A 24,113-nucleotide genomic window follows, 5' to 3' on the forward strand; every position below is an offset into this window, starting at 1 on the left:
AATATCAACTTATCAATCTGATCTTTTCTGCCTCTACTCACATGCTCTCAGATCTGACAAGGGTCGCTTGTGTGGATCAACCAGCGGTCCCAACTACACCGAACTCACATCCTCTCAATTTCAAATCATCACACAAAATTCACACGAGCACTTCACACAAATCTCCAAGAATCAATCCTGTCAAAGGTTTTAATAGCCTTCTACCGGACAGATGTTTGTCAACTCCAAAGCTCTCCCATTTTTTTTTTCTCTCATAAAGTTGCCGCTACGAATTCGTGACATGATGGCATGTGCAGCTTGTGAGCTAGGAACAAAGGGAAATAGTTTTGAGCCAAGAGGCTCGGATGTTAAGGATTGCCGTTTATCATAACCAGCAGACAATCCTGTCCAGATAGAATCCTTCTGCGCAACGCCCAACTCATGGCCCATGGATATTGATGCGCCAAGATTTCATCAAAAAAGGGATCCCCCAGTCTATGTCATCTTTCGATGGCGTTCCGAGGGGCCAGGGACCACTTCAAGTCGGGTGCGGATTAAAGGTTAGGCGATTTAGTTCTGGCCGGGAGCCTCCTTGGCCTCAACGGCGGCCTCCTCACCCATGGAGGTAAGGATGACGACGTCTAAGAACGGGGGGGGTTAGGAGATATTCCGACACAAGAATTGTGGGCTACTCACTGGTGTCCTTCTCGTCAATCTTGAAGAGCTTGTTGATCTTGTCGCCAATCTCACCGTCGGGCATCTTGACGTCGTCCTTGGTGTCACCATCATCGTTCATGAGGGAGAGGAAGCCATCGTCGGAGATGTCGAGCTGTTGCGCATCTTGGTTAGCTTTGCGTTCGGGAATGGCCGGGGTCAAAGCTCGCTCTTGGAGGGGGAGGGAGGGGTTGTTGTTCCCCCTCCCCTGTTGGGAGCGAGCGGGGCAAGGGTTCACGCACCAGCTGGAACTCGCGGCGGGTGACGTTGGGAACGTCCATGTTGTGGGTGGAAGGGCAAAGATCCTCGTACTTCTTGCCGGTGAAGATGTCGAGAGCGACGAGATGGACCTTGGCGTGACCGTGCTTGCCGGTCTTGGAGGTGGACATGTCGACAATCTTGCAAGGGCGGTTCTTGATCACGACAAACCCGTTCTTTCGCAGAGCAGAGCACTGCATGGGGTAGGTGAGCGAGGCACCGGCGTCGGCCGACTCGAAGGTAACATCATGGTGCTGCGGAGCAGGAAAACACGGCAATTAGCAAAATTCTTGACCCAAGATGACAGTGATGGCTGAGATGGAATAGCGCTCGCCGGCGATGGCCCGCTGATGGCTGGTGAAGGGCAACGTCGAGAGAGCAGTATTGTATCGTGGGGCACGAGTCACAATGCGGGGTGGACTTCGCCAGGCGAAAAATGGGCGCAAGGGCAGAAATTCGTGGGCGCGTGCGCCTGGACCTAGGAAAGCGCAAGAGACGGAATAGAACTCACATCGTCAGCCATTGTGAAGGGATTTGACAAGAAACCGAGGTCTTGAAGAAGAGAAAGGAGTGAGGGAGAGGAGGAAGGGATTGGATGGCTCGAAAAAAGTTGAGAGTGGGATGGAGAGAAGAAGAAAGAGGAAAGGGCCAAACTCGGGGAGAAGAGAGATGGAGGGGGCAAGAAAAGGTGCGAGGCCCTCGACGGAATTTTTTTCTCGGCGCTGTGATTGGGCCTCAATGGGCGCGGCAGTGGACACGCTTTTGTAGGCTGTGGATGGATGGACGGACGGACTCTACCGATGGGATGCCAAAATTAATTAGGACTGGATCAACCTCTCTGCTCTTTGGCCGCTGAGTCTTTGCCCGTGTGTCTACTTTTGCAGGTGAGGGCGGGGAGGGGTCTGGAGCCTCGATGGAGCTCTCTCGCAGCCAGCCTGGTCACTCACAGCCCGCTTTGCCCCTCCAAGCAGCCAGCCCAGGGAGCCTGGAGGGCTGGAAGAGAGGGGTCCCTGTTTCCAGGGCATCTATCCGCTGGAACCATTGGCGGCGGGGTGGAGCGGAAGCCGCCTGAGCGAGCGTTAATTTGCCGCCCGGACAGTCAGCCCGGTCTTGTTTCTTGTATGTACTTGATGTCGCCGGCCAGACCAGCTTCCAGCGGCGGGGTTGAACTGAAAGGTAAACATTGCCGGAGCCAGTCACACGACGGGGTTATTCTGTACAGAGTAATTCCAACGTCAGGTAGACCTGAAAGAAAAAAAAAAACCACGGGGCAGGGGATTCGGATTCGGATTGAAAATAGCAATGCAATGCCCTTGGCGGCAAACCCTTCAGCTCCGGATGCATCTGCCGTGCCTTGCTTGCTTGGTCAACCACAAAGGGTCACGAGAGTCCACGCTCGAATGGTTGGGTGCTTCCTTGCTTTGCCAGTCCAAACAAACCAAGCACTCAAACACACAACGCACAACGACGGCGGCGGTCATCAAGGCGTCAAGGTCCGCAGGGGGTGTCCATTTACTAAACCTCATGCAACTGCAGCAGGTGCTCACGCGGGGAGCATTGCCTCCTGTCATCCTCGCTCCCCCTCCCTCCCTTCGCACAAAACCTGTCTCATCGATACCCGATGGATGCTCTCGTGGCGCGGGGTCACACTCAGAATCATCCTTGAAATGCGCCGCGACTTGCAGCTTGCCTTCCGAGAAAACCCATCCCATTGCCGCGACAACGGATGTACATACTACCACGTACATGTAGTATTGCTATGGATGAGGGTCCCGCCTGCAAGACAGGCTGCAGCATCATTCATCATCCGCAGCGTCCGCGAAGCAGATGAAGCTTTCTCGTGGCGTCTCCATCTTTTTATGCTGCATCTCGGGTGTCAGTTCTTTGTGCGTGCGCTTAGAGAGACCCCACTTGGCCTGTGGCGCTTGTGGCGCTTTCTGTGGCGGCTCTCGGAAGGCCGAGAACCTGACCTGGCCCATGGAGCTCAAGCCACACGAGGCAAGCTTGGGATGTGGCTCAACAACTCCTTATCCTCTGTCCAATCACATCTCCTTCAAGCTGGCCGTTGACAGCCTCGCTTGCAAGCTGGCGACAAGCTGCTGACCCTTTTGCGCCCAGCACAGCCTTGTGTACTCATCTCACCCTTGGACTTGTCGACAGCCCTATCGATACCGATGAACAATGCCTTGGTCCTGAATCGAGTCCTTAGCTTCGTCGAATAAACCTCTCCTCTCCTGCCCGTCCTCATCACCGCCGTTCCTCCGTCGCCATGTGGCTCGACCGACTGGCCGGAGGGCCGGCCAGCAACCCCGGACCCTCCACTCCCCAGCCCGGGAACAGAGCATATTCGCCGCTGCCCCGGAGGACTTCGAGTTCCTTGAGCCCATATGTCACATCCCAACGTGGCGGTGTCTCTCCCCGTGGCTCTTCGCTGTCCCTCGTCTCCAATGATTCCTCCTCATCCCTCCTATCCTCGTCGCGAAGACCGAACGGCTCCAACCTCAGGCAAACCTCCACCATCGAGACGGGACCAGACTCTCTTGAAGTATTAGAGACATTGCTGGCCGGATTCTCGACAGACAGCGATTCAGCGACAAAGCAAAAGACCATAAGCCAGGATGATATTGACTTCGAAGCGGACTTTGGAGGCCTATCATTAAAGGAGCTAGCTGCGTCGCAAGCCCCTGAGCCGGCCACCTTCAACACGCGCAAGCCGCAAACCGCAGAAGAGAGTATGTTGTAGCTCTGCGACGGAGAATCATGGACTAAGACTGTTCCCCAGGCGAGAATGAACGATCCAAGCTTGAGGATCTCCATCGGTCAATAGAAGCATGTGACGACGTCCTCAACTCGGTCGAGATCAACCTAGCGAGTTTCCGCAATGATCTTGCTACAGTATCGGCCGACATCGAGTCTCTGCAAACCCGATCGACAGCTTTGAATAGGAGACTAGAGAATCGGAAACAGGTTGAAAAGGCTCTGGGACCCCTGGTCGAAGAGCTGAGCCTGTCTCCGGAAGTCATCTCAAAGATCTCTGAGGGGCACATCGACGAGACATGGGCCAAGATGCTCGCAGAGCTGGATCGGAAAACTGTTTCTTTCAAGAAGAAGTCTGAGACGAGGCCAAGTAAGGCGGCCAAGGATCTTGAACCGATCTTGGAGAAACTCACACTCAAGGTACGAATGCGACCCAATGCTCGCAGTATCCATCCCTGCTGACCCAACTAGGCCATTGAGCGCATTCGCGACTTTATCGTCGCTCAGATCAAGGCTCTGCGATCACCTCACATCAATGCGCAGATCATCCAACAACAGAACTTTCTCCGTTTCAAAGACCTGTTCACCTTTCTTCACAAGCATCATCCTACCCTTGCCAATGAGATCGCCTTGGCGTACATGAACACGATGCGATGGTACTACCTCAACCAGTTCACCCGGTATGAAAAGGCACTTGGCAAGATAAAACTACACATCCTGGATAAGAACGACACACTCGGTCACGAGGACATAACTCGCAAGGCCACCGTCCTCTCGAGCTCCCGGGCTCCAGGTCCGCCCCATGACGCTTTCAACCTTGGCCGTCGCATCGACCTCCTCAAGACCAACAGTCAAGCCGCCCTGTCCTCGTACCTCGCCGAGGAGGACCAGTCGACACACTACCTCGAGGTCCCCTTCCGCAACTTTAATGTCGCTCTCATCGACAATGCCACTGCCGAATACACCTTCATGGCCACCTTTTTCTCACCCGCCTTGTCCTTTGGCCAGATCTCAAAGAACTTCAACTATGTCTTTGAACCCACCTTTGAACTCGGCCAGACCCTCTCTAGGTCTCTCGTCGGAGAATCCTACGACGCCCTCGGCCTGCTCCTCTGCATCCGCCTCAACCAGCACTTTGCCTTTGAGCTCCAGCGCCGCAAGGTCCCCGCTGTTGACGGCTATATCAACGCCACCACCATGCTCCTATGGCCTCGCCTTCAGGTCATCATGGATCGTCATTGCGACTCGGTCCGCCACCTGACCAACGCTGTGCCCTCGAAGCCCAATCGCGCGGACCAGGCAAAGCTGTCCGCTGCGCCTCACGTTGTGACGCAGCGCTTCGGCCAGTTGCTTCATGGTTTCCTAGCCCTCAGCGCTGATGCCGGTGACGATGGGCCTGTCGTTGCTAGTCTTCGTCGTCTACGTTCCGAGGTGGAGACCTTCCTCGGTCGTCAGGCCGAGTCATACGGCGACAAGCGCAAGAGTGGGCGCTTCCTCTACAACAACTACTCTCTCATCCTCACCATCATTAGCGACGAGAGCGGGACGCTGGCCGAGGAGCAGCAGGAGCACTTTGAGGAGCTCAAAGCTCAGTTCCAGGAGGCAGCCTAGAGGGTCTTTGTGATATCTGGAGAGGGAAAAGACGGGTTAACGGGAGCATGAGGATTTGCGAACCCCATTGCTGATTTGAGCGTAATCATGGGAAGATATTTGTATGGCGTCTCGGTGAAGATGACGGGTCTCGTGCTAGACGGAGCTTGCCCCTTTTTTTATTTATAAAAGTCTATGACCATCCGGAATGAACACACACACTCACACACCAGTTTTGCCCAGATTCTATGCCACATTGTACCCCAACCCTAGCCAATCCCAAGAAGAAGAAGAAGCAAAGTAGAAGTTATACAGTCAACGAGACAAAGCTCGACTGTTTATCGAGAGAAGAAGGCCGCGGTTTGATGCATAATGGCGGGGTTGCGGCGAAGGTAGATAGCCAAAGCACCCACCATGAGAGCCATACCGATAGCCTTTGCTGGGCGCCGGTAAGACCACAGTGCCGACTTGATACGGTCTTGCATTTCCGCCCATTGGAGCTCCTGGAGCTGCTCCTCAAAGAGCTCCTCGCCGTCTTCCATCGTCTGCCTCGCACAGGCCTCGACATCGCGGGCCGTCTTGAGAGCACTGGAATCTGATATCTGTCTCCAGTACCGAAGTGTTTCGGGGGGATGACGTTCAAAGAGCTGTGCCGACTTGACCACGAGCTCGTCCAAGTCCATCTTGGAGGGAACCTTGCCAAGGATGACGTGTAGCATGTCCGGCTCGTCGATCTCGAAGATCTCTCGCCGGCGGTCCAAGATGATTTGAGCAAATACGTACACGCTGAAGACGGGTTCCCGAGCTAGGAAAACGTCAAACAGACGGACGATGTCTCGATAACCCTCAATGTTGTGGGCATACATGGTTAGGGTGCCTGCGAGGGCATAGAAAGGCTCGACGCCCGAGAGGTGTCGTCGCAGCTTTGGATCGGCAGCGTGAAGGATGTCGGGAAGAAGGCGTAGTTGAGCGGTTGTTGGGCCCAGATTCGGCAGCATGAAGTCACGTATCCTCAGGACGGAGAGGCGGGCAAGCACACGAGCCCTCCATGGCGGTGCCAGCACCAGCAACAAGACCTGGGAAATATCGTGATAGCCTTGGAAATAGCACAAGTAAGGGTACCGACGGAGAACTTCGGTGATGAGGGAGGATAGCTCTGACTTGTGCAGACTCAACTCTGCATCGGACACATCTATCACGGCATTAGTCCCATGCTCTCGTTGTGATCCTCAGAGAAACAAGAGGCGGATACATACTGTTTGGGTAGTAAATGAAAGAACGGTTGACGTCAAGCTGAACCTGATCTTCATCGCGATGACGAGGCAATTCTTTCCAGTCTGCAGAGGCATCTTGTGACGAGGCTAGATCCTCTTGGCAACTAGAAGGGGCATCGAGACCGAGCAATATGGGCCCTAGTAGACGTCGTGTAAGTATGGAGTACGGATACTAGGAAGGCAGTGGCTCCAGCCGGAAATAAGACAGACATACAGGCTTGCCTGCGCAAGACATCCGACAGGAATCCACCTCTGGCTTCAGCTAGGGATCGCAGACGGCCAATGTCTTTCCATCTGCAGGCGTCGAGAATCTCGGCGGCTTTGGGATCCGACAAGGCATCGTCTTGGCTGCGGTCGTGGCTGGAGCCGGCATATGATCCCGATCTTGACCTGGAGTTGAGGCTGCTGCTGCTGGTGCGACTGATGGCGGCCGGAGTCTGGCGGCCGCTGACCAAGGGCGACGGCGATTGCGCTGGGGGATCTCCTCGACGGGGATTGTCCATGGCTGGGTCCATCAGAGCATGAGCGGGCAAATGGTGTGTCAGGAAAAACAAAAAGGTGGATGTGGACGGATGGGGGAGGGATATCGGACGGATGCAAAAATGAATGGCCTGGAAGCCAATTCACACCATGGCCGAGAGACAGAACGGTCTGGTCTGGCCTGGCTCAGATCCGATATAGGTAGTTTAGCCCCCCTGCTTCAGAGTTTTTCCTCCTGCTTCCCTAAAACGAAATGAAATGTGACGAATCTGGGTTCTGCTGTTGATGAGCTTGGGCGTCGTCGCAAGGGGCCAGACAGAGAGTGATTCGTGTCACTTGCTGTGTGAGTGAAGCACGAGAGTGTTGCAGAAGCTTCTCTTAGTGGCTGCGTTGGAAGGTTGATCCCTGCCCAGCTGATGCAAGCTAGCGGCAAGGTACGTACCTGCCCAACTCCCACGTCAACTTTCTCTGCCTCGACCACGATTTGTAGTTTCATTTGTTCTTATCAGATGCATTCATGGATTCATCAATTGCTTCAACTCTAAATCTCATGTTTATTACGTACTCAGAGACACGATCAAGCCTATCGTCGATGCTCCTGCTGATAATGGGTGGCCTCCCACCTGCTTCAGCCACAACTCCTCCCTCATTTTAAAATGCGTCACGGATATCAGTCAATCGATGCGTCTTGGGGGTCGGGCTGATCGCAGCATGGGGGTGACGGGGGATTGGAAAAGTAATATGGAAGGCTAACTACACATTTGGACAATTACACGGCCTAGGTGATTTGGCTGAGACATGCCATGTTGCCTTTCTTTGCCTTGAGACTCTCTAGGCTCGGTGTCCATGATAGAAACCCTTTGTCTGGCGGTCCAATCTTGTTACTATCTCCAAGGTTGCGACGCTAGAATCCTAGTCCGATGGGTTTCGGCCCATGACCTTCTGAGACAGCAAAGGCACTCTGAAGAATGGCTGATATGTGCTTCATGTTCCCCGGTTCTAGAGTTGTCGGACGCAGCGAATCAGAAGAGACCTGCAAACCGGAAACATCATGGGTCGCAGATCGCCAGCGGTCAATGCCCAAGCGTCCATCCGCCCCCACAGACCTCTCCCACATTGTCTTGCCGCCTTACAGGTTGTTTAGCCGTCGCAGCGACACTCGACCCCTTGGAGCTAAGGTAGTCTTCACATTACAGAGAACGTCGTCGAATAGTTTCTGATGACCTGTCAGGTGTCAAGTCGGGAGGAGCAAAAACTCTCCTAGCTTGGCTTGGCAGAGTTGACAGCTCGCGTTACACAGGCGACCTCCATTCTGTTTCTGTTTTACAGCACATCATCGAGAAAGGTGAAGCTGGGAGGGGAGGAAAGCGTAGCGCCTTTGACTCGTGCCTTTTGTTGGAGTCTTCAATAACGGTCTCGGATACGAGTCATTCGGCTAGCATTCCGTTCCTGGCGAGATATTAACAAGATGGCGGACAAGAGATCTAAAAGACTGGCGAAGGAACTATCGAATCCTTGTCGATACTCGACTCCACCAACTGGGCTACAGTTTCGATCTGGACCATGGTCATCTGGCCCCGACCCTGTTGTAACGATGGGATGGGGGTGTTGTGGGCTGCACAAAGCTGGCTGGCATGCCCTGGCCACACTGGTCTTCCTTCTCACCTCCCTAAAGGCCTCTTGGTTCTTGAAATGCAGCCACCGGACCTCGCGAGGATGCACAGCAGATAGCCGCGCTCCTGTTGTTCCCACCAAGCGAGACCGGCTTCCACACGCCCGGTGCCGATACCCATAGGATAAACTATTGCCAACTGCGACACTCCTGTTGTTTTATGTTTCATATAGATATCCTGATATAGACAGATCTAGGAGATGACACAGTAAAGATGTGATGGTGACTTGCTCTCGGCTTCAGCTCACAACACCAGAGTGCGGCAACCAACAATCTCACAACTCACGGAGCGTGCCTCCTGAGACGCCAAAGACAACCGAGACCAGAGGAAAAAGCACAAAAGCCGTGACCAGAGCCGACAGACGTCATCACGAGAGAAGCCACAACCTTGGCGAGGCAAGTCGGTGTGACAGCAGGACATGCATGTTCTGCGGGAGAGTGACAAGAAGCAAATGCGTTGGTTGGCCTGGAGAGACCGGTCAATGACGGCAAGGACATTTTACAGCCTCTCTGGGGTCGGGTGGCAGATCCGGTATTCCGATCTCGGCAGATACGGGCTTCGATTGCCTGTTTATACCCATAGTTAGTTTAATAGGTTGCTAAGAATAGTTGTACATTCTATCCGTGGGAGTGCGGTGTAAGATACCGGTCCAACACGAGTAACGTTTCTCAGAACACCAACTCCCCGTCGAAGCACAAACGGTTCCAGGTTTGACCAAGGACAAGCAGACCTTGCTACTGACACAGGGTGAGACGTGCGTGAAGGCATGCTGCATGAAGGGATTGTAGGATCCGATCACCTCCACGACAGCAGGGGTTGCGAACGATGCTCACAGCTGCGCGACTGATCGGGGCTCAATCCGCCCTAGGAGCGCATCCCCCAACTACCAAGGTCCTGGTTCTTGGGCATCCATTCGGGGGATTCGAAAGCAGGCTGCGATGTGCACCTTGATCAGCTTGCAGGAGCAGGCTGCCGGCTGGCTGACTGCTTGCAGAGTAATGACGCGTTCCATAAGATCATCCATAATGTGCACTGCGTCTTGTTCTGGATACCGAGAAGCTGGTGTTTGTGGATGGTCCGGTTGTCCAGTCGAAATCTTCCGAGGCTAGATGATGCTGCTCCTTTGTGAGCTCGGGTATCGGATCGTCACGGTATCTACGGGGAACGGGAAAGCTGGCAGGGATCCAGGGTTGAATTTGGAAGGTGCACAAGGAGAGGATTCTTCAGCCGCAGCGCAGCGGTCTTTGTGGCATGATGGACGTTTGGTGTGTTTGCTAGGCAGGTCGGTGGTGGTTGAGATCCATCTCGCGGTTGGGGGTTGGGCTTTGTGGGTGTGCAATCTTGGTGGTGCAGGCTGGTGCAGGCTGGTGCAAGCCTCAGTGGAGGCAGCTCTCCACCGCCCTTGGTGCACCATAGGTACTTCGGCGCCACGTCGCAGGTACACCAATGTTTCATTGTGAATTTGAGTGCAATGGATCCATCCATCCATGGGTTGGGGGGCATCCAGAGGACCGAAGCACCAAGCCTCCAAGGAAACTTGCAGCCAGCCTGTCCGCCTTTCAGCACGTTCCTCGAACTACCTGGCCTCTCTGCCAGCCCGTCCGCCTTTCAGCACGTTCCTCGAACTACCTGGCCTCTCTGCCAGCCCGCCCGCTATTGTCACCGAGGGTGCGCTGTACTCGGGACCTTCCTAACCCGTGGACGGCGGGTGCTGTCGGGCGCTAGAATCTGAGGTGCCTCTAAATCTCACACTTCCCGCCCATCCACAACCTCTCTCAGCAGTATCAGGCCTCAGACAAACTGCAATCCTTCCATCACGTTTTCGTTTCTGGTGGCAGCATCATCCATACCGCGAGCGTCGTCACCTGGTTGATTCTGTGCCTGCCTCCGCGAGTGTTCTGTCCAACGACAGCCACAGCCGCCCTGATCAATAATCGTGACTGGAGCGAGCGCCCTCAGCTGGCCCAGGTCGATCAACCTTTAAAAGCGAGACCTGTTGGCCTTTCAGAGGCATCTGGAGCCGAACAGAACAGCAACAACATCGACCGAGCTCTTTTACTCGGCACACCCCTTTCTTTTACTTGGCAGAAACTTTATTCTAGGAAAAACATTGGGTCTGGTCTGAGATTCTTCGGCCTCTCTAAACCAGCCCAGGCCAGCACCACGCATTGTCCTGGATCGACACGTCGGCCTTGCTACCAGCTGGTTCTGACTTCGACTTGTTCCCAGTCGCTGGATCCCTTGTACCAGCTGTGAACCAGTTGTACTGCAGGTTGCCTTGGGCCTGCCCATATACCCTGTCCGCGCCTGTCCAGATCCTCCGAGCTCTGTCCGGGAGCAACTCACGCCCCTCCGCCCCTCTTGCTTGGTCAAGGCACCCAGCTTTTCGAGTTTCGTCGAGGCCATCAAGTGTTGTTGGCGTGCTTGGACCAGTGCCGCCTCACCTTATCCCTCTAGAGGACCACACCAGCCCGAACTAAGCCAGGCAAGCGCCGTGTGAACGAGCCACCAAAGACCGACATTCACCTCGTCTCGTCCAAGCCGTCGTTACTTAGATACTCGTTTCTCCCACCCAGTAACGCAGTGTTGGGGGCGACTCGCATGCCCCGCGTGGCCTACTTCTCTACCAGCAACCTTCTTTCCGCCTTCGGACTCTCTACCCTCACCGACGCTCTTCATCTTGCTCCTCTGGCCACCGCCCTTTCTTCAGTTTCTTAGCCCCTTGATGCCATGAAGCGGCCAGCATGGCTTTCCAGAGCAGTGTTCTCAGAGATGGCGAGTGGGTGACAGAGACGGTCAACTTCCAAGATGCCCTGAAGGCCTCCACCGCGCCCAAGACCAATCCCAAGCCCCGTGCCGAGCCTCCTGTCTGTGGTGTTCTAACTAGAACCCTAATCGAGAGCCCCGTTGTCCACTGGGTTCTTCCCGTCTGGATACGATCCCGTTCTCACAATGATGTTGCTTTTGTTGGCGTAAGTCTTGTCTCCTTGTGCGAATCTTGCGACAACTTTAAATGTTCTGAACTCTGGGGCTGGTGCTTTTGTTCCTAAACCTAGACGTTCAATCTCGCTCTTACCAAGAGGCATTATGTGTGCTCACTGTTTGGAGTGGCCCTCGTGGTCGAAAGTTGAACACCATGTGTTGAGATGTCCCGCCCTTTCTGCTGTTTACATTTACCCCGATGGACTGTCACTAATGGAAACAGGATCACTTTGTTCAAATCAGTGAGCTTCGCGACGATGGACAAGCCCATGAGGTCATAAGAAAAGCCGACTTCGGCTCCAGAATCCGAAATGCCCTTGTTCTCGGAACACCCCCTGAGGGCGGCCCCGATGGTACAGCTTCCAGCGTTATCAAGACCGAAGACGCCGATATTCTCATGCAAGACGCCCCGAAGCCACATGAAGGGAATGTCCGTCAGCCGCTTCCTCCCCAACTTCTCGTATTGATCCTCGAATCCTCTGATATGGTATTCCTCTTCGTTCGAGAGCTCCCGGATCATACTCTCGAATTCGTCACCACCAAGTATGAGAGCCCTAGGAACCTCAAGTTCCTGGGATACCACTTCATCATCAACCCATCTTCGCGCTACATAGCTGCTGGCTCTGCCGAGGGCGCATTCATCGTATACTACCTGGAAACGTTAGCAAACATGAGCACTCAGTACCAGCTCCAAGGATATTATCAACCTGTCAAAAACCTCAAGGTCCGAATTGCCGATGGAATCATTCACAAGCTGGAGTTTCTGTATCCGCGACCTGAGGACGACTACCACATCATCCTCCTCATCATCATCGTCCGGCGGGAGGCGATCCGGGGGTCTTACACCACCCGAATGGTGGTGTATGATTGGGAGCTCAGCGATGATGTTGAGTCCATTCTCAAAGCAGAGAAGTCGGGAACGCCACTTCCAAAGGAACATCGGATGCCACTAATGATCATACCTTTGAGGATCAATACCGCTTTCATCGCTGTCTCCGAACACGCCATTGGGATTGTCAAGAACGCCTTTACGGGGCATACCTCGTTTGACACTCTGGAAACGCACTCTCCCAGCCAGACCAACTTGCATCATGGAGCTGCCGGTCCCCTTTGGACCGCCTGGGCAAGACCCTTTCGCCTCAACAAGTACTTTGAAAAGACGGACATCATCTATCTGGCACGCGAAGACGGCGTCATTGCCCATATCGAGCTCGACTCAGCAGACCTTCTTCCGTCAGTGACTACTGTTGGAACGATCAGCACGAATATCTCAACCGCCTTTACAACGGCCTATGATGTCTTCTCAGACGTGTTCATTATTGGTAGCGAATCAGGCCCAGGGGGCATCTGGAAGGTAAACTGACTTAATAGGAGCCCCCTGATCGCAGGCGACTGACCTTGTACAACAGCTTGCCGCTCGAAGTGACCCCCAGCAAGTAAGCACGATCGCCAACTGGTCTCCCGTTGTCGACATGGCCACGACAGACGGAAACGATTCTTGGACAGACGGGGTGGCACTCCGGGATCGTTCGGGTAGATCTAAACTGTCGCCGAATCTTTCTCAAAAGCCGGATCGAATTTTCTGCACCTCGGGCCGTGGGCCCCGGTCCAGCTTAACGGAGCTGAGATGGGGCATTCAAGCCAGAATCGGACTAGAATTTGACTACGACCAGGTTGTCCGCCAGTCATGGATGTTCCCCGTGGAGAGTCAGGGAGAGCGAGGCTTTTATGCCATCCTCTCAATGCCACATTCTTCTGATGTCCTTCACTTTCCTGCTAATCTCAGCAATGCCAGCGCTTTGTCCTCGGAGGTCTCACCCTTTGATACCAGCTCGCGAACGATATCAGTTTGCCAAAACGACCAAGGAACAATTGTACAGGTCACAGAGACATCCACTAGCCTGGTTGCCTCCTCACAAAGGCAAGTACTCTCCTTGTTTCCAGCACTCTTATAATCTACATGTGAGATCCGCAAGGGATGGCTAACCAACTTCAGCTCCCGGCATACACACGGCGATGTTTGCGGACTCGATTCTCTGGTTGCAGATAACGCATGTTGCGAGAATGATATCGTCGTCATCTCCTCGCATAACGGCCAAGCATCACGTCTGGATGTCCTACGGATCGACCAGATGAATGTGACAAAAGTTGCCTCGGTAGACACAGCTGGAGAGGTTACATGTCTTTCTCTGTTCACCCTCCTAGGCGACACATATATCGTGGTAGGCTCCGTTATCGACGGTACACCATGGATTTTCAACTATACTCTGGATGGCCAAGAGGTTAGAAGCCACAGTATGGAGTCACATTGCGGTATTGTCCCCGTGTTGGATTGCAGTGTTGCCCACGGAAACTAATTGGTTCTTAGGATATGGTGCTCAGCCGTTCCAGTTCCGAATGGAGGCTTTCACAAGCATCTCGGCAGTCAATGATGGTCCAAACAAGGCCATACTCGTATTCGGAACCAGGAGCGGTCACCTAGCCACCGTTCGAATCTCAAACGATGGGATTGAAGATATTTCGATGACTGTTGAGCAGCTTGGCTTGGCACCTACGAAGGTGTCTCCTGCTTCAGGTCCCTTTGACGGAGGCCCTGCCTTCTTCGTCTGTTGTGACAACAGTCTATGGGTGATCACGGACTTTTCGGAGCAAGAGACCAAGTTCAAGACAAAGAACCTTATCTGGCCGACTGATTCCAGTGATCCATCCTTGCCGGCGCCGCCCATTCACGCAGTCTATTGCCTCGCAGACAGCCTTTCCAACTATCCCCAACACATGTCTTTGATGTTGCTGGCTGGAACACGGATCCTTCTCGTGGATATCTGGCCTCACGTCGGCCCCGTTCCCCGCAGCATTCCCCTTGCCGGAACACCGGTGCGAGTCATCTACTCCCAGACCTGGAAGTGCTTGGTGGTGGCGCACTTTGACGAGGAAGATCGCTCGACCCTTTCTTTCATCGACCCTGACTCAGGGGCCACGATTTCGAGTGCTTCCGACAAGAACAAGAAACCATCTCAGCACATCTCTGGGCTAGGCCATGCAGGAGACAGGATCTTCGGCTTGAACGAATGGCTTTATGTCAAGGATGGCAAGACCTTCCCGTTCCTCATCGTGACCACGCAACAAGGCCGCTTGATGATTGTATCTGTGAAAGAAAAGAAGGTTGAGACGGAGAACGGGCCATCAAGGGAGTTGCAGTATTGGACCCGGTACAAGAAGAAGGGCTTTTCAGCACCCGTCTACTCGGCTGTGGGAGACGCTGTGGGCCTCCTGTTTTGCGTCGGTGATACGCTGCACTGGGAGGTTCTCGACCTCGCTGAAAAGAGGCTGAAACCGATGAAAGAGTTCCGACTAGACTCTCCTGCCATCTCACTGAGTGTGGAGAGGAGCAAAGTGTTTGCCTTGACAGCGATGCATTCCATGCTGGTCATCGACCTCCACGTTGAATCCGAGCATGCGGAGGCCTCCCTTATCCATTGTGATCAGGTAGTGCGGTACACGTCTCATATGGTTGAGATGGGGGATTCAGAGGATCAGCTTGGCGAGTGGCCACTGAATCTCCTCTCGACCAGCCACGCAAACTTTGCTGGGCTTTGGGTTCCTCGGGGCCAACGGAACAGGGAATTCGAGGTTGTCGTCTCTGGAAAGTTGCCCACATCAATAAGGAGATTCCAGCGCGGGCACACGCGCCCATTTTGGGTGGCTGCGAACCGCCAGCGGCAATACAACACCCTCTTCAGTACGGTTGACCAGGCCGAGGTGTTGGGCGTGTCCCTCGATGGCTCGCTACAGCACTTTGCACTGATAGGCCTCGACTTGTGGAGATTCTTACGACTTGTTCAGAACCTGGCAAAGCACGACAAAGACATCTGCCCCTTTGAGCCCGGCAACGACTCAAAGAAGAAGAGGGATGAGGATGAGGACATGTATTTGAATCTCGAGCCCCAGATGGTTCCGGAAAATATGCACGTTGACGGCAACGTGCTGAAGCGCTGCTTTGACCGACGCGCTTTGGAAACGCTGGTTTCCATGGGGGATGGCTTGGATTTGTTTTGCGAGTATCTAGATGGCATCGATGAAGGAAAACACACAGAGGCGTTCCGAACTGACGGGGAAGATGGACATGAGAAGTATCTCGAGCTGGGCTACGAGATCTTGGAGCATATTTTAGCGCCAGTTATCTGAAGCTTGAATATATGAGCGTTGGGAGCCAGGATTTAAGGCTTTAATGCTGAGTTGGAGTTTTGCACTGAAGGGAATCTGCTGCTGAGTGTACGAGGCAGTGTAGCCAGTCACAAGATGGAAAGAATAAAGTGATGCCTAGGGATCACGTTGTATTAAAAAGAGTTTTGTCAATATTATTAAGGAACTCAAAATTAGTCGTCTATACTCGCGAATCAAAGCAGGATAGCAATCATCCCTTGCTTCTTGGTGATGCTATATCATGGAGTTGTCAGGCTCTTGAGAGGTGATGTTGTGGGAGGCTCGGGTGATTACATAATATGACATTCACAAAATATTCCTTCCACTGGGCTGGGTTTCAGTGCCCCGCAGAGGAAGTCAAGTGATTTGATTCATCGTCAACCTCCACTGGAACTTTCATGTAAGCGAACAGCATCACGAGAATTCTTGGCTGATTGCTCAGACTCGACTCGACTCGACTTGCGACACATCTCCTTGCAGACCCGAGGAGACGGAGCATGTCGCATAAGCTACTCCCACGAGCCCGACGACGTTACCCTGCGCTGGATTCGCCACCGCCGCAGCTGTTCAAGAAGCCCTGTTCCCGTTGGACTTGATACCTACAGTAGTGGGCTGCCCCGCCTAAACCCCGTAGCCCAACCCACTCCCACCCGCCGAACGAGCAGCGAAACCGACCATACAGAAGCCAAACCTAAGGCGCTGAGGTTGTGTGTGCCTGGCTGTGCCTGGTCTGTCTGTGTGATAGAGCCGTTGCCTTGTCCGTCTGCAGGCAAGTTTCTTTGGCTACTTCGCCCCCGAAAAAAAATCCAATAACTCCTTCTTCGCCCATTCGCGAGCCCCTCCGACGACTGCATCTCTCGAACCAGCCGACAGAGACCGCCGAGATGCCGCCCAAGAAGAAGGGAAACAAGAAGAACCAGCAGGATGACTGGGAGGCCGAGCTTGGCGAGAGCATTGCCCCGCCTGCCACCAACGACGATGCTCCTGCTGGTGATGACAACGCCGACGGTGACGACGATGGCGGCGCTGGCGGCCTGATGGCCACCCTACGCAAGAACAAGGAGAAGCGTAAGAAGAAGGGCATCGTCGACACAGCTCCCGTCGAGGAGGAGGCCCCGGCCGAGGAGCCTGTGAACAAGGAGCCTGTTGAGGCAACCATGGACGACGAGTTCGATCTGCCCCAAAAGAAGGGTAAGGGCGGCAAGCAGAACAAGCAGCCCGCCAAGCAGCCCGAGCCCGCCGCCGACGATGGTGCCGAGCCTGGCCGCATCTTGACCAAGGCCGAGAAGGAGAAACTGAAGAAGGAGCGTGAGAAGCAGCGAAAGAAGGAACAGGTACGTGATTCTATATCTACTTATTGATATCCCCTTACTGACAGCCTGCAACAGGCCGCTGCCAAGAAGAAGGGAGGCGCCGCCGCAAAGGCCCCCCAGCCTGCTAAGGCTGCTGCCCCCGAGAAGCAGGAGGAGGCCGCCCCTGCGCCGGCCGCCGAGCCCGCCGCCGCGGCCGGTGGCAAGAAGAAGAAGATTCCTGCCCACCTTGCTCTGCTCCAGAAGCAACAGGAGGAGCTCCGACGTCAGCGAGAAGAAGCTGTCCGCCTCGAGGCCGAGGCCAAGGCTAAGGCCGAGGAGGATGAACGACTAGCAGCTGAGGAGGAGAAGCGCCGCGAGGAGGCCAAGGCCCTCAAGAAGCAGAAGGAGAAGGAGCGCATTGAGCAGCTCAAGAAGGAGGGCAAGTACCTCACCAAGGCTCAAAAGGAGGAGAAGGCCCGCAATGAGCGAAAGCTCCAGCAGATGTTGGCCGCTGGTATCCAGGTTGGCCCCTCGGAGGGTGGAGAGAAGGCCCCTAAGAGCAAGCCGACAGACAGGAAGAAGAAGGGCCGAGCTCAGCAAAAGGTATGGACTCATCTGAAGTTTCATGAATCTGCCTTGTACTGACCGTAACCAGGCCGACGAAGAGAAGGCCCTTGCTGAGGCTGCTGAGCGCGCCAGGCTGGAGGCTGAGAAGGCTCTGAAGGAGGCTGAAGAGAAGGCCGCCCGCGAGAAGGCCGAGGCCGAGGCCAAGGCCAAGGCTGAGAAGGCTGCCGCCGAGAGTGATGTCGAGGACGACTGGGAGGCCGCTGCCGCCTCCGACGGCGATGTCAAGGATAGCTGGGATGCTGACACCGAGGATGAGGCTGAGAAGGCCAACGGAAAGGCCGACGCTGGGTCCAAGGACGAGGAGCAAGAAGAGTCTGAGGAGGAGTCTGAGGACGATGAGGCCGCCACAGCTGCCCAGCAAGCTGAGCTCCAGCGAAAGCGAGAGGCTGCTGAGCGCCGTGAGAAGGCTCACCAAGCTGCTCTGGCTGCCCGATCCAAGGACAACCTGCGATCCCCTATTTGCTGTATTCTGGGACACGTCGATACCGGAAAGACGAAGCTTCTGGACAAGATTCGACAGACCAACGTCCAGGAGGGCGAAGCCGGTGGTATCACACAGCAGATCGGTGCTACATACTTCCCTGTCGAGGCCATCCGACAAAAGACCGCTGTCGTCAACCCGGATGGCAAGTTCGAGTTCAAGGTTCCCGGTCTCCTGGTCATCGACACGCCCGGTCACGAGTCTTTCTCTAACCTCCGATCCCGTGGTTCCTCGCTCTGCAACATCGCCATCCTGGTTGTCGATATCATGCACGGTCTTGAGCCTCAGACCCTCGAGTCTATGCGCATGCTGAGAGAGCGCAAGACCCCCTTCATCGTTGCCCTGAACAAGATTGATCGACTCTACGGCTGGAAGAAGGTTGACAACAACGGCTTCCAGGACAGTCTGGCTCTCCAGAGCAAGGCCGTCCGCAACGAGTTTGAGACTCGTCTGGAGAAGACCAAGGTTGCCTTTGCCGAGCAGGGTTTCAACTCTGAGCTCTTCTACCAGAACAAGTCCATGTCCAAGTACGTCTCGCTCGTGCCCACTTCAGCGCACACGGGTGAGGGTGTCCCCGACATGTTGAAGCTCATTGTCCAGCTCACCCAGGAGCGCATGGTTGGCTCCCTCATGTACCTGTCTGAGGTCCAGGCCACCGTTCTCGAAGTCAAGGCCATTGAGGGTTTCGGTATGACCATCGATGTTGTCCTTTCCAACGGTATCCTGCGTGAAGGCGACCGCATCGTACTCTGCGGTACAGAAGGTGCTATCAAGACAAACATCAGAGCTCTGCTCACCCCGGCACCTCTCAGGGAACTTCGTCTCAAGTCTGCCTATGTTCACAACAAGGAGGTCAAGGCCGCTCTGGGTGTCAAGATCAGTGCCCCTGGCCTTGAAGGCGCCATTGCCGGTTCTCGTCTGATGGTTGTCGGACCTGATGATGATGAGGATGACATCGAGGATGAGGTCGAGTCCGATCTCGCTGTTCTGTTCAACCGAGTCGAGAAGTCGGGTCGTGGTGTCAGTGTCCAGGCTTCGACTCTTGGTTCGCTCGAGGCTTTGCTCGACTTCCTCAAGGACTGCAAGATTCCCGTGGCTAACGTTGGTATCGGCCCAGTTTACAAGCGTGATGTCATGCAGTGTGGCATCATGTTGGAGAAGGCTCCTGACTACGCCATCATGCTCTGTTTCGATGTCAAGGTAGACAAGGAAGCGCAACAGTACGCCGAGGATCAGGGCATCAAGATCTTTACGGCCGACATTATCTACCACCTGTTCGACGCCTTCACCAAGCACATGGACGAGCAGCTGGAGAAGAAGAAGGAGGAGTCCAAGATGTTGGCTGTCTTCCCCTGCGTGCTCAAGCCCGTCAAGGTCTTCAACAAGAATGACCCCATCGTCATTGGTGTGGATGTCACTGAAGGTCAGCTGAGAATCAACGCTCCCATCGCCGCCGTGAGGAGCAACCCCACAACAGGTGCCAAGGAGATCATCAAGCTGGGTAGAGTGTAAGTTTAACGATCCTGACTATACATGGCCAACGTTTGCTAACAAATTCACAGAACCTCTATCGAGCGAGAGCACAAGCAGATCCCTGTGTGCAAGAGAAAGGAGCCTTCTGTTGCCATCAAGATCGAGATGGGCAGCAGTCAGCCCATGTACGGCCGTCACCTCGAGGAGGAGGAGACTCTGTACAGTCTCATCTCGCGAGCCAGCATCGACACCCTCAAGGAGTTCTACCGAAAGGAGGTCAGCAACGAGGAGTGGCAGCTCATCATCAAGCTCAAGCCCCTCTTTGACATTTCATAAGCTGGCTAGCGAGTGCTGGGCAGAGCTTGCAACACCTGGTGGCGCGAGGCCCTCCCACCCAATCCATTGGCGCCGGGAGCTTGGCCCGAGTGACTCTTTCGCAGAAGCTGTCTTTTGAATCTCCAAGATAAAGCTCAGGCGTCGGGTCAAGCTCCCGTTGGGAAGAGGAAGATTGCTGCTGCGCATGTGGAGGGGGGAGGGGATGGAGAAAAGAAATTGCATCTGTTACGAAGAATGGAATCCACGTCATTCATGTATGTTATGCCGGTTGCATTGTTTGGGGAACCAAAAAAAAGATTGAGGACGCATCAGACGGAGGCGCGAGAGGGTCCAAGGTCTTATATAGAGGATTATATCCAAAAGCGAGTTGCAACTAACATCCATCATCCACCCGTCGATGGCTTCATGCATGTATGGCTCAGTTTTGTAATCAATACTTTATTCAATAAACTCAACTCATCTCAACTCATCTCATCTTATCTCGTCTCGTCTCTTATCTAACTACCCAACTTCACAACACACTTGACTGAACTGGCCCCCCCTTGTCTCGCTCATCTCACCGTCATTTCACCTCACGCCACCTCACCTCTCCTGTCTCTCTCACCGACATGGCACAGTTCAAAGAATGACACGCGCAAAGTCCAAAGGCTCCAAGACTTGAACCAAGCCTGAGTGTATGGATCCTAGCTACTAAAGGCAAAAGTGGTCTAACAGCGGGTAACATATCCGTCATGATGATCCCTCCCTCTTCCCTCTCCCAATAAAAAGCCGTTGCAACCGTTAACATGCTCTATTTCTTCCTCCGCTTCTTTCCTCGTGGCCTCTTTTAACATATTTTTCGGGCGTCATTCATCTCATATCATGTGCGTGACCACAGCCAAGGTGTACCGGACAGCTGTGTCATGATCTTCCTCCTCTCACAACTTACTGGGGGTCAGCCTCGCCACCCTGTTGCGGAGCATCGGCGTCCTTCATCTCTTGGTCCACGCCGGCCTTCTCAGCCTCAGCCTTGCGAGCATCCTCCTCAGCCTTCTTCGCAGCCCGTTCGGCCTCGGCTCGCTCGAGAGCGGCTTGTCGCTCCGCCTCGACTTTCTCAAAGTGGCGCTGGACGATGGGTCCAGCCATGGCACGGATCTCGTCGATCTTGGCGATGTAGACACCCTTAGTGGTATCATCACCCTCATCATAGAGCCAGTCCTGAGGGTATGGTCAGCATCATTGTCTTGTTGATCACAGAATCCAGAATCGGGATCCAAAACATACCTCGGTGGCCTCGAGCTTGGCCTTGATAGTCTGCTTCTCCTCCTCGCTGGAGAAGTCGGCGTACTGGTCGTCGAGCTTGGCACGGAGGTCGTAGATGTAAGCCTCGAGCTCGTTCTTCTTCTCCTCGGTGTCGGCAACAAGCTTGTCCTCCATCACCATGGCAGCCTCCTTCTCGAGCAGGGCAGTCTTGGCAGCCTCGTCGAGCGAAGCAGTGCCAGTCGAAATGGGCAGATCACCCTTACGGACCTGCTTCTTGACCTTGCGGGTCTTCTTGGGGGCATCCTTGTCGGTCTCCATGGCCTTGAAGGAAGCAGATGTTAGCGATTGGGGTTCTGGTACGGATTCGGCTGAGACTTTGGGAACAACGGTCGGGAGCTGAGGCGAGCTGACCCGTACATCTTCGTCGAGACGTTGACGTTTAGCGGGTTGGTTACCACCTCCATCTCCGACCGACGCGGATGATGAAGGAGATTCCGGGCTCTGGCCCGGGGCGGGAATGTTGGGACGTGACATGGACTCGAGAAAACTCACATCGGGATCCTTCTTATCACCCTCCTCATTGATCTCCTCCTCGACCTCCTGGTCCTCGACATAGTAGCCGCTCTCAACGTTCAGAACACCGTGGATGTTGACACGCGCCTTAAGCTTGCAGATCATGAAGTCGTCCTTGCCGTCGGCCTTGACATTCTTGACAGAGAAGCGGCCGATCCAGGGGTTGGTCTTGCCGGGAAGCTCCTCGGGTTGAGCATAGCGAGCCTCGAGGTCGAAGGGCTGCTTTCGGTAGAAGGTGAGGATCTTGGTGGAAGGCATGACGTTGCCCTTGTTGAAGACAGTCAGGCTGGTGTCCTCGTCGGGGATATCGGGAGCCTTCTCCCAGGCGAACTCGATGGGGTAGCTGATGATGTCCTGGACGGAGAAGTCGCGGACACGGAAGACGGGGGAGAGAATGGCGCAGCTGAAGGCGGAGCCACGGGCAAGAGCCTCGTCGGCGTTGAGGGTGAAGGAGAGGGGCTTGCCGAAGAAGGCCTGGATTCGTTCCTTGAGGGCAGGGACTCGGGAACCACCACCGACAACCTCGATGATGTCGATGTCCTCCTTGGTGAGCTTGGCCTGGGCCAGGGCCTGCTCGAGGGGAGCCTGGGTGCGGACGAGGAGAGGCTCGATCATGGCCTCGAACTCCTGGCGGGTGATCATTGCGGAGGCATCAATGTCGTTCATCAGCGACTCGATGTTGACGGGAGCCTGCTGGTTGGCGGACAGGATCTTCTTGGTCTTCTCGGCGGCGGCGATTGTGCGGGCGAGGGCACGGCCGTGGGTCATGATATCGACCTTGTACTTGCCCTTGAACTCCTTGGCGAGGTGATCGACCAGGGCGCGGTCGAAGTCTCGGCCACCAAAGTCCTTGTCCCAGGTGGTGGCCTTGACGGCGAGCTCACCCTTCTTGAACTCGACGATGGAGACGGTGTAGCTGCTGTGGCCGATGTCGACAAAGGCAACACGGCGGGGGCGCTCCTCGGGGCCGGGGAGGTCGAGCTTGGTGATACCCCAACCCAGGGCAGCGGCGGTGCCGTCGTTGATGAGGCGGAGGAGCTTGAGGCCGGCGATGTCGGCAGCATCGATGAGAGCGCGTCGCTGGATGTCAGTGAACCACGGAGGCACGCTCATGCAGATGTCGGACACGGGCAGCTTAAGCTCGGCAGCGGCGGTCGACTTGATCTTGCTCAGGTACATGGCGACGAGCTGGGTGGCCGTGAACTTCTCCTTGTTGCCCAGGTAGCTGACCTCGGCGCCGACCTGGCCATTGACGTCGACAAGGGGAGCGGTGATGTACTTTTGCTCAATCTGAACATCGGGGTCGTTGAAAGATCGGCCGGCGAGGCGCTTGAGGGAGCCGACGGTGTTCTTGAGGTTGGAGATCTCCTGGGTCTTGGCCGCCTCACCGAGGTAGCGAGACTTGGGGCCGAAGCCTACCAAGGAACTATAGAACGAGAGCTGTCAGTAAACATGTTTCCTGATTGATGATGGCGGGGTTGTTTTGATTTGACGGCGGAGTCAAGAGGAGGGGGATAACATACGGAGTAGATCGGTTTGAGACTTCATTGGTGACCTGTATGGGAGAGCAAGAGTCAGCCAAAGGTGAACATTGTATTGTGTGTTTATCCCATCGACCACAGATGACAGGACAGCGGGCGGTCGATCAGGACGACGGGGAGTATACGCACCACATCGACGCCGCGGTTTCGGGCGACGGCAATGACGGTCTTGAGGGTTCCGAAATCGACACCTGTAGAAGGCAAGGCGCCATGGTCAGCAACGCTTATCCGGGATACAAGATGAGGCTATCTCTCCCGCAGACCGAGGGTGGGCGGCAGGTAGGAAGCGATAGCGGATTGCGGGACGGGCTGCGAAAGCAAAAGAGAAGAGGGCAACAAGCAACTTACCAACGACACTCATGATTTCGACTGGTGGGAATCTGCCCACGCACACAAACTGAGGGTATTAAAGGTAAGGGAAAGAAATAAGAGGAGAGGGGGGGAAGAGTATGAGCGATGCGCGCAAATGCTCAACAGAGAGAAGGGCGAGCGCAAGGGCAGGAATAGATCGTGAGGATGGAGGGGGGGAGTTGGGCCGCAGGTTTGGCTCGTGGTTTTTTTTTTCCTTTCCTTTCCTTTGGTGGAGGGGGAAGTGAAGGAGGGGAGGGGCAACCAAGCCTTGGGTCGGGGAAGCCGCT

General features: G+C 54.8%; 6 protein-coding genes across 6 annotated transcripts; 3 read left to right on the forward strand and 3 right to left on the reverse strand.

Annotated features, from left to right (window-relative positions):
* Window positions 1-549: 549 nt before the first annotated feature.
* Window positions 550-1,588, reverse strand: NCS57_01240300 (Eukaryotic translation initiation factor 5A; the record flags this gene model as incomplete). Its single annotated transcript, XM_053062076.1, has 4 exons — window positions 1,463-1,588; window positions 936-1,205; window positions 676-808; window positions 550-620 (listed from the first exon to the last, which is right to left on the reverse strand). The coding sequence occupies exons 1-4, from the start codon at window positions 1,472-1,474 to the stop codon at window positions 550-552; spliced, it is 486 nt and encodes a 161-aa protein (XP_052908604.1). The 5' UTR covers window positions 1,475-1,588.
* Window positions 1,589-3,220: 1,632 nt separating this feature from the next.
* On the forward strand, window positions 3,221-5,319 carry NCS57_01240400 (uncharacterized protein; the record flags this gene model as incomplete). The annotated part of the gene is made up of 3 exons (XM_053062077.1): window positions 3,221-3,683; window positions 3,734-4,128; window positions 4,180-5,319. 3 exons carry the CDS (start codon window positions 3,221-3,223, stop codon window positions 5,317-5,319), a joined length of 1,998 nt encoding a protein of 665 aa, XP_052908605.1.
* Window positions 5,320-5,636: 317 nt separating this feature from the next.
* Window positions 5,637-7,087, reverse strand: NCS57_01240500 (Rab-GAP TBC domain-containing protein; the record flags this gene model as incomplete). The annotated part of the gene is made up of 3 exons (XM_053062078.1): window positions 5,637-6,490; window positions 6,555-6,710; window positions 6,787-7,087. 3 exons carry the CDS (start codon window positions 7,085-7,087, stop codon window positions 5,637-5,639), a joined length of 1,311 nt encoding a protein of 436 aa, XP_052908606.1.
* Window positions 7,088-11,469: 4,382 nt separating this feature from the next.
* NCS57_01240600 (MMS1-N domain-containing protein) lies at window positions 11,470-15,892 on the forward strand (the record flags this gene model as incomplete). Its single annotated transcript, XM_053062079.1, has 5 exons — window positions 11,470-11,697; window positions 11,931-13,061; window positions 13,117-13,643; window positions 13,704-14,020; window positions 14,076-15,892. The coding sequence occupies 5 exons, from the start codon at window positions 11,470-11,472 to the stop codon at window positions 15,890-15,892; spliced, it is 4,020 nt and encodes a 1,339-aa protein (XP_052908607.1).
* Window positions 15,893-16,794: 902 nt separating this feature from the next.
* NCS57_01240700 (Eukaryotic translation initiation factor 5B) lies at window positions 16,795-20,119 on the forward strand (the record flags this gene model as incomplete). Its single annotated transcript, XM_053062080.1, has 4 exons — window positions 16,795-17,244; window positions 17,299-17,805; window positions 17,858-19,818; window positions 19,873-20,119. The coding sequence occupies 4 exons, from the start codon at window positions 16,795-16,797 to the stop codon at window positions 20,117-20,119; spliced, it is 3,165 nt and encodes a 1,054-aa protein (XP_052908608.1).
* Window positions 20,120-21,043: 924 nt separating this feature from the next.
* NCS57_01240800 (uncharacterized protein) lies at window positions 21,044-23,836 on the reverse strand (the record flags this gene model as incomplete). The annotated part of the gene is made up of 5 exons (XM_053062081.1): window positions 21,044-21,316; window positions 21,383-23,360; window positions 23,458-23,489; window positions 23,605-23,666; window positions 23,824-23,836. 5 exons carry the CDS (start codon window positions 23,834-23,836, stop codon window positions 21,044-21,046), a joined length of 2,358 nt encoding a protein of 785 aa, XP_052908609.1.
* Between the last annotated feature and the right edge of the window lie 277 nt (window positions 23,837-24,113).

The sequence above is a fragment of the Fusarium keratoplasticum genome, chromosome 10, assembly GCF_025433545.1.
Source record: "Fusarium keratoplasticum isolate Fu6.1 chromosome 10, whole genome shotgun sequence".
Lineage (NCBI taxonomy): Eukaryota > Fungi > Ascomycota > Sordariomycetes > Hypocreales > Nectriaceae > Fusarium > Fusarium keratoplasticum.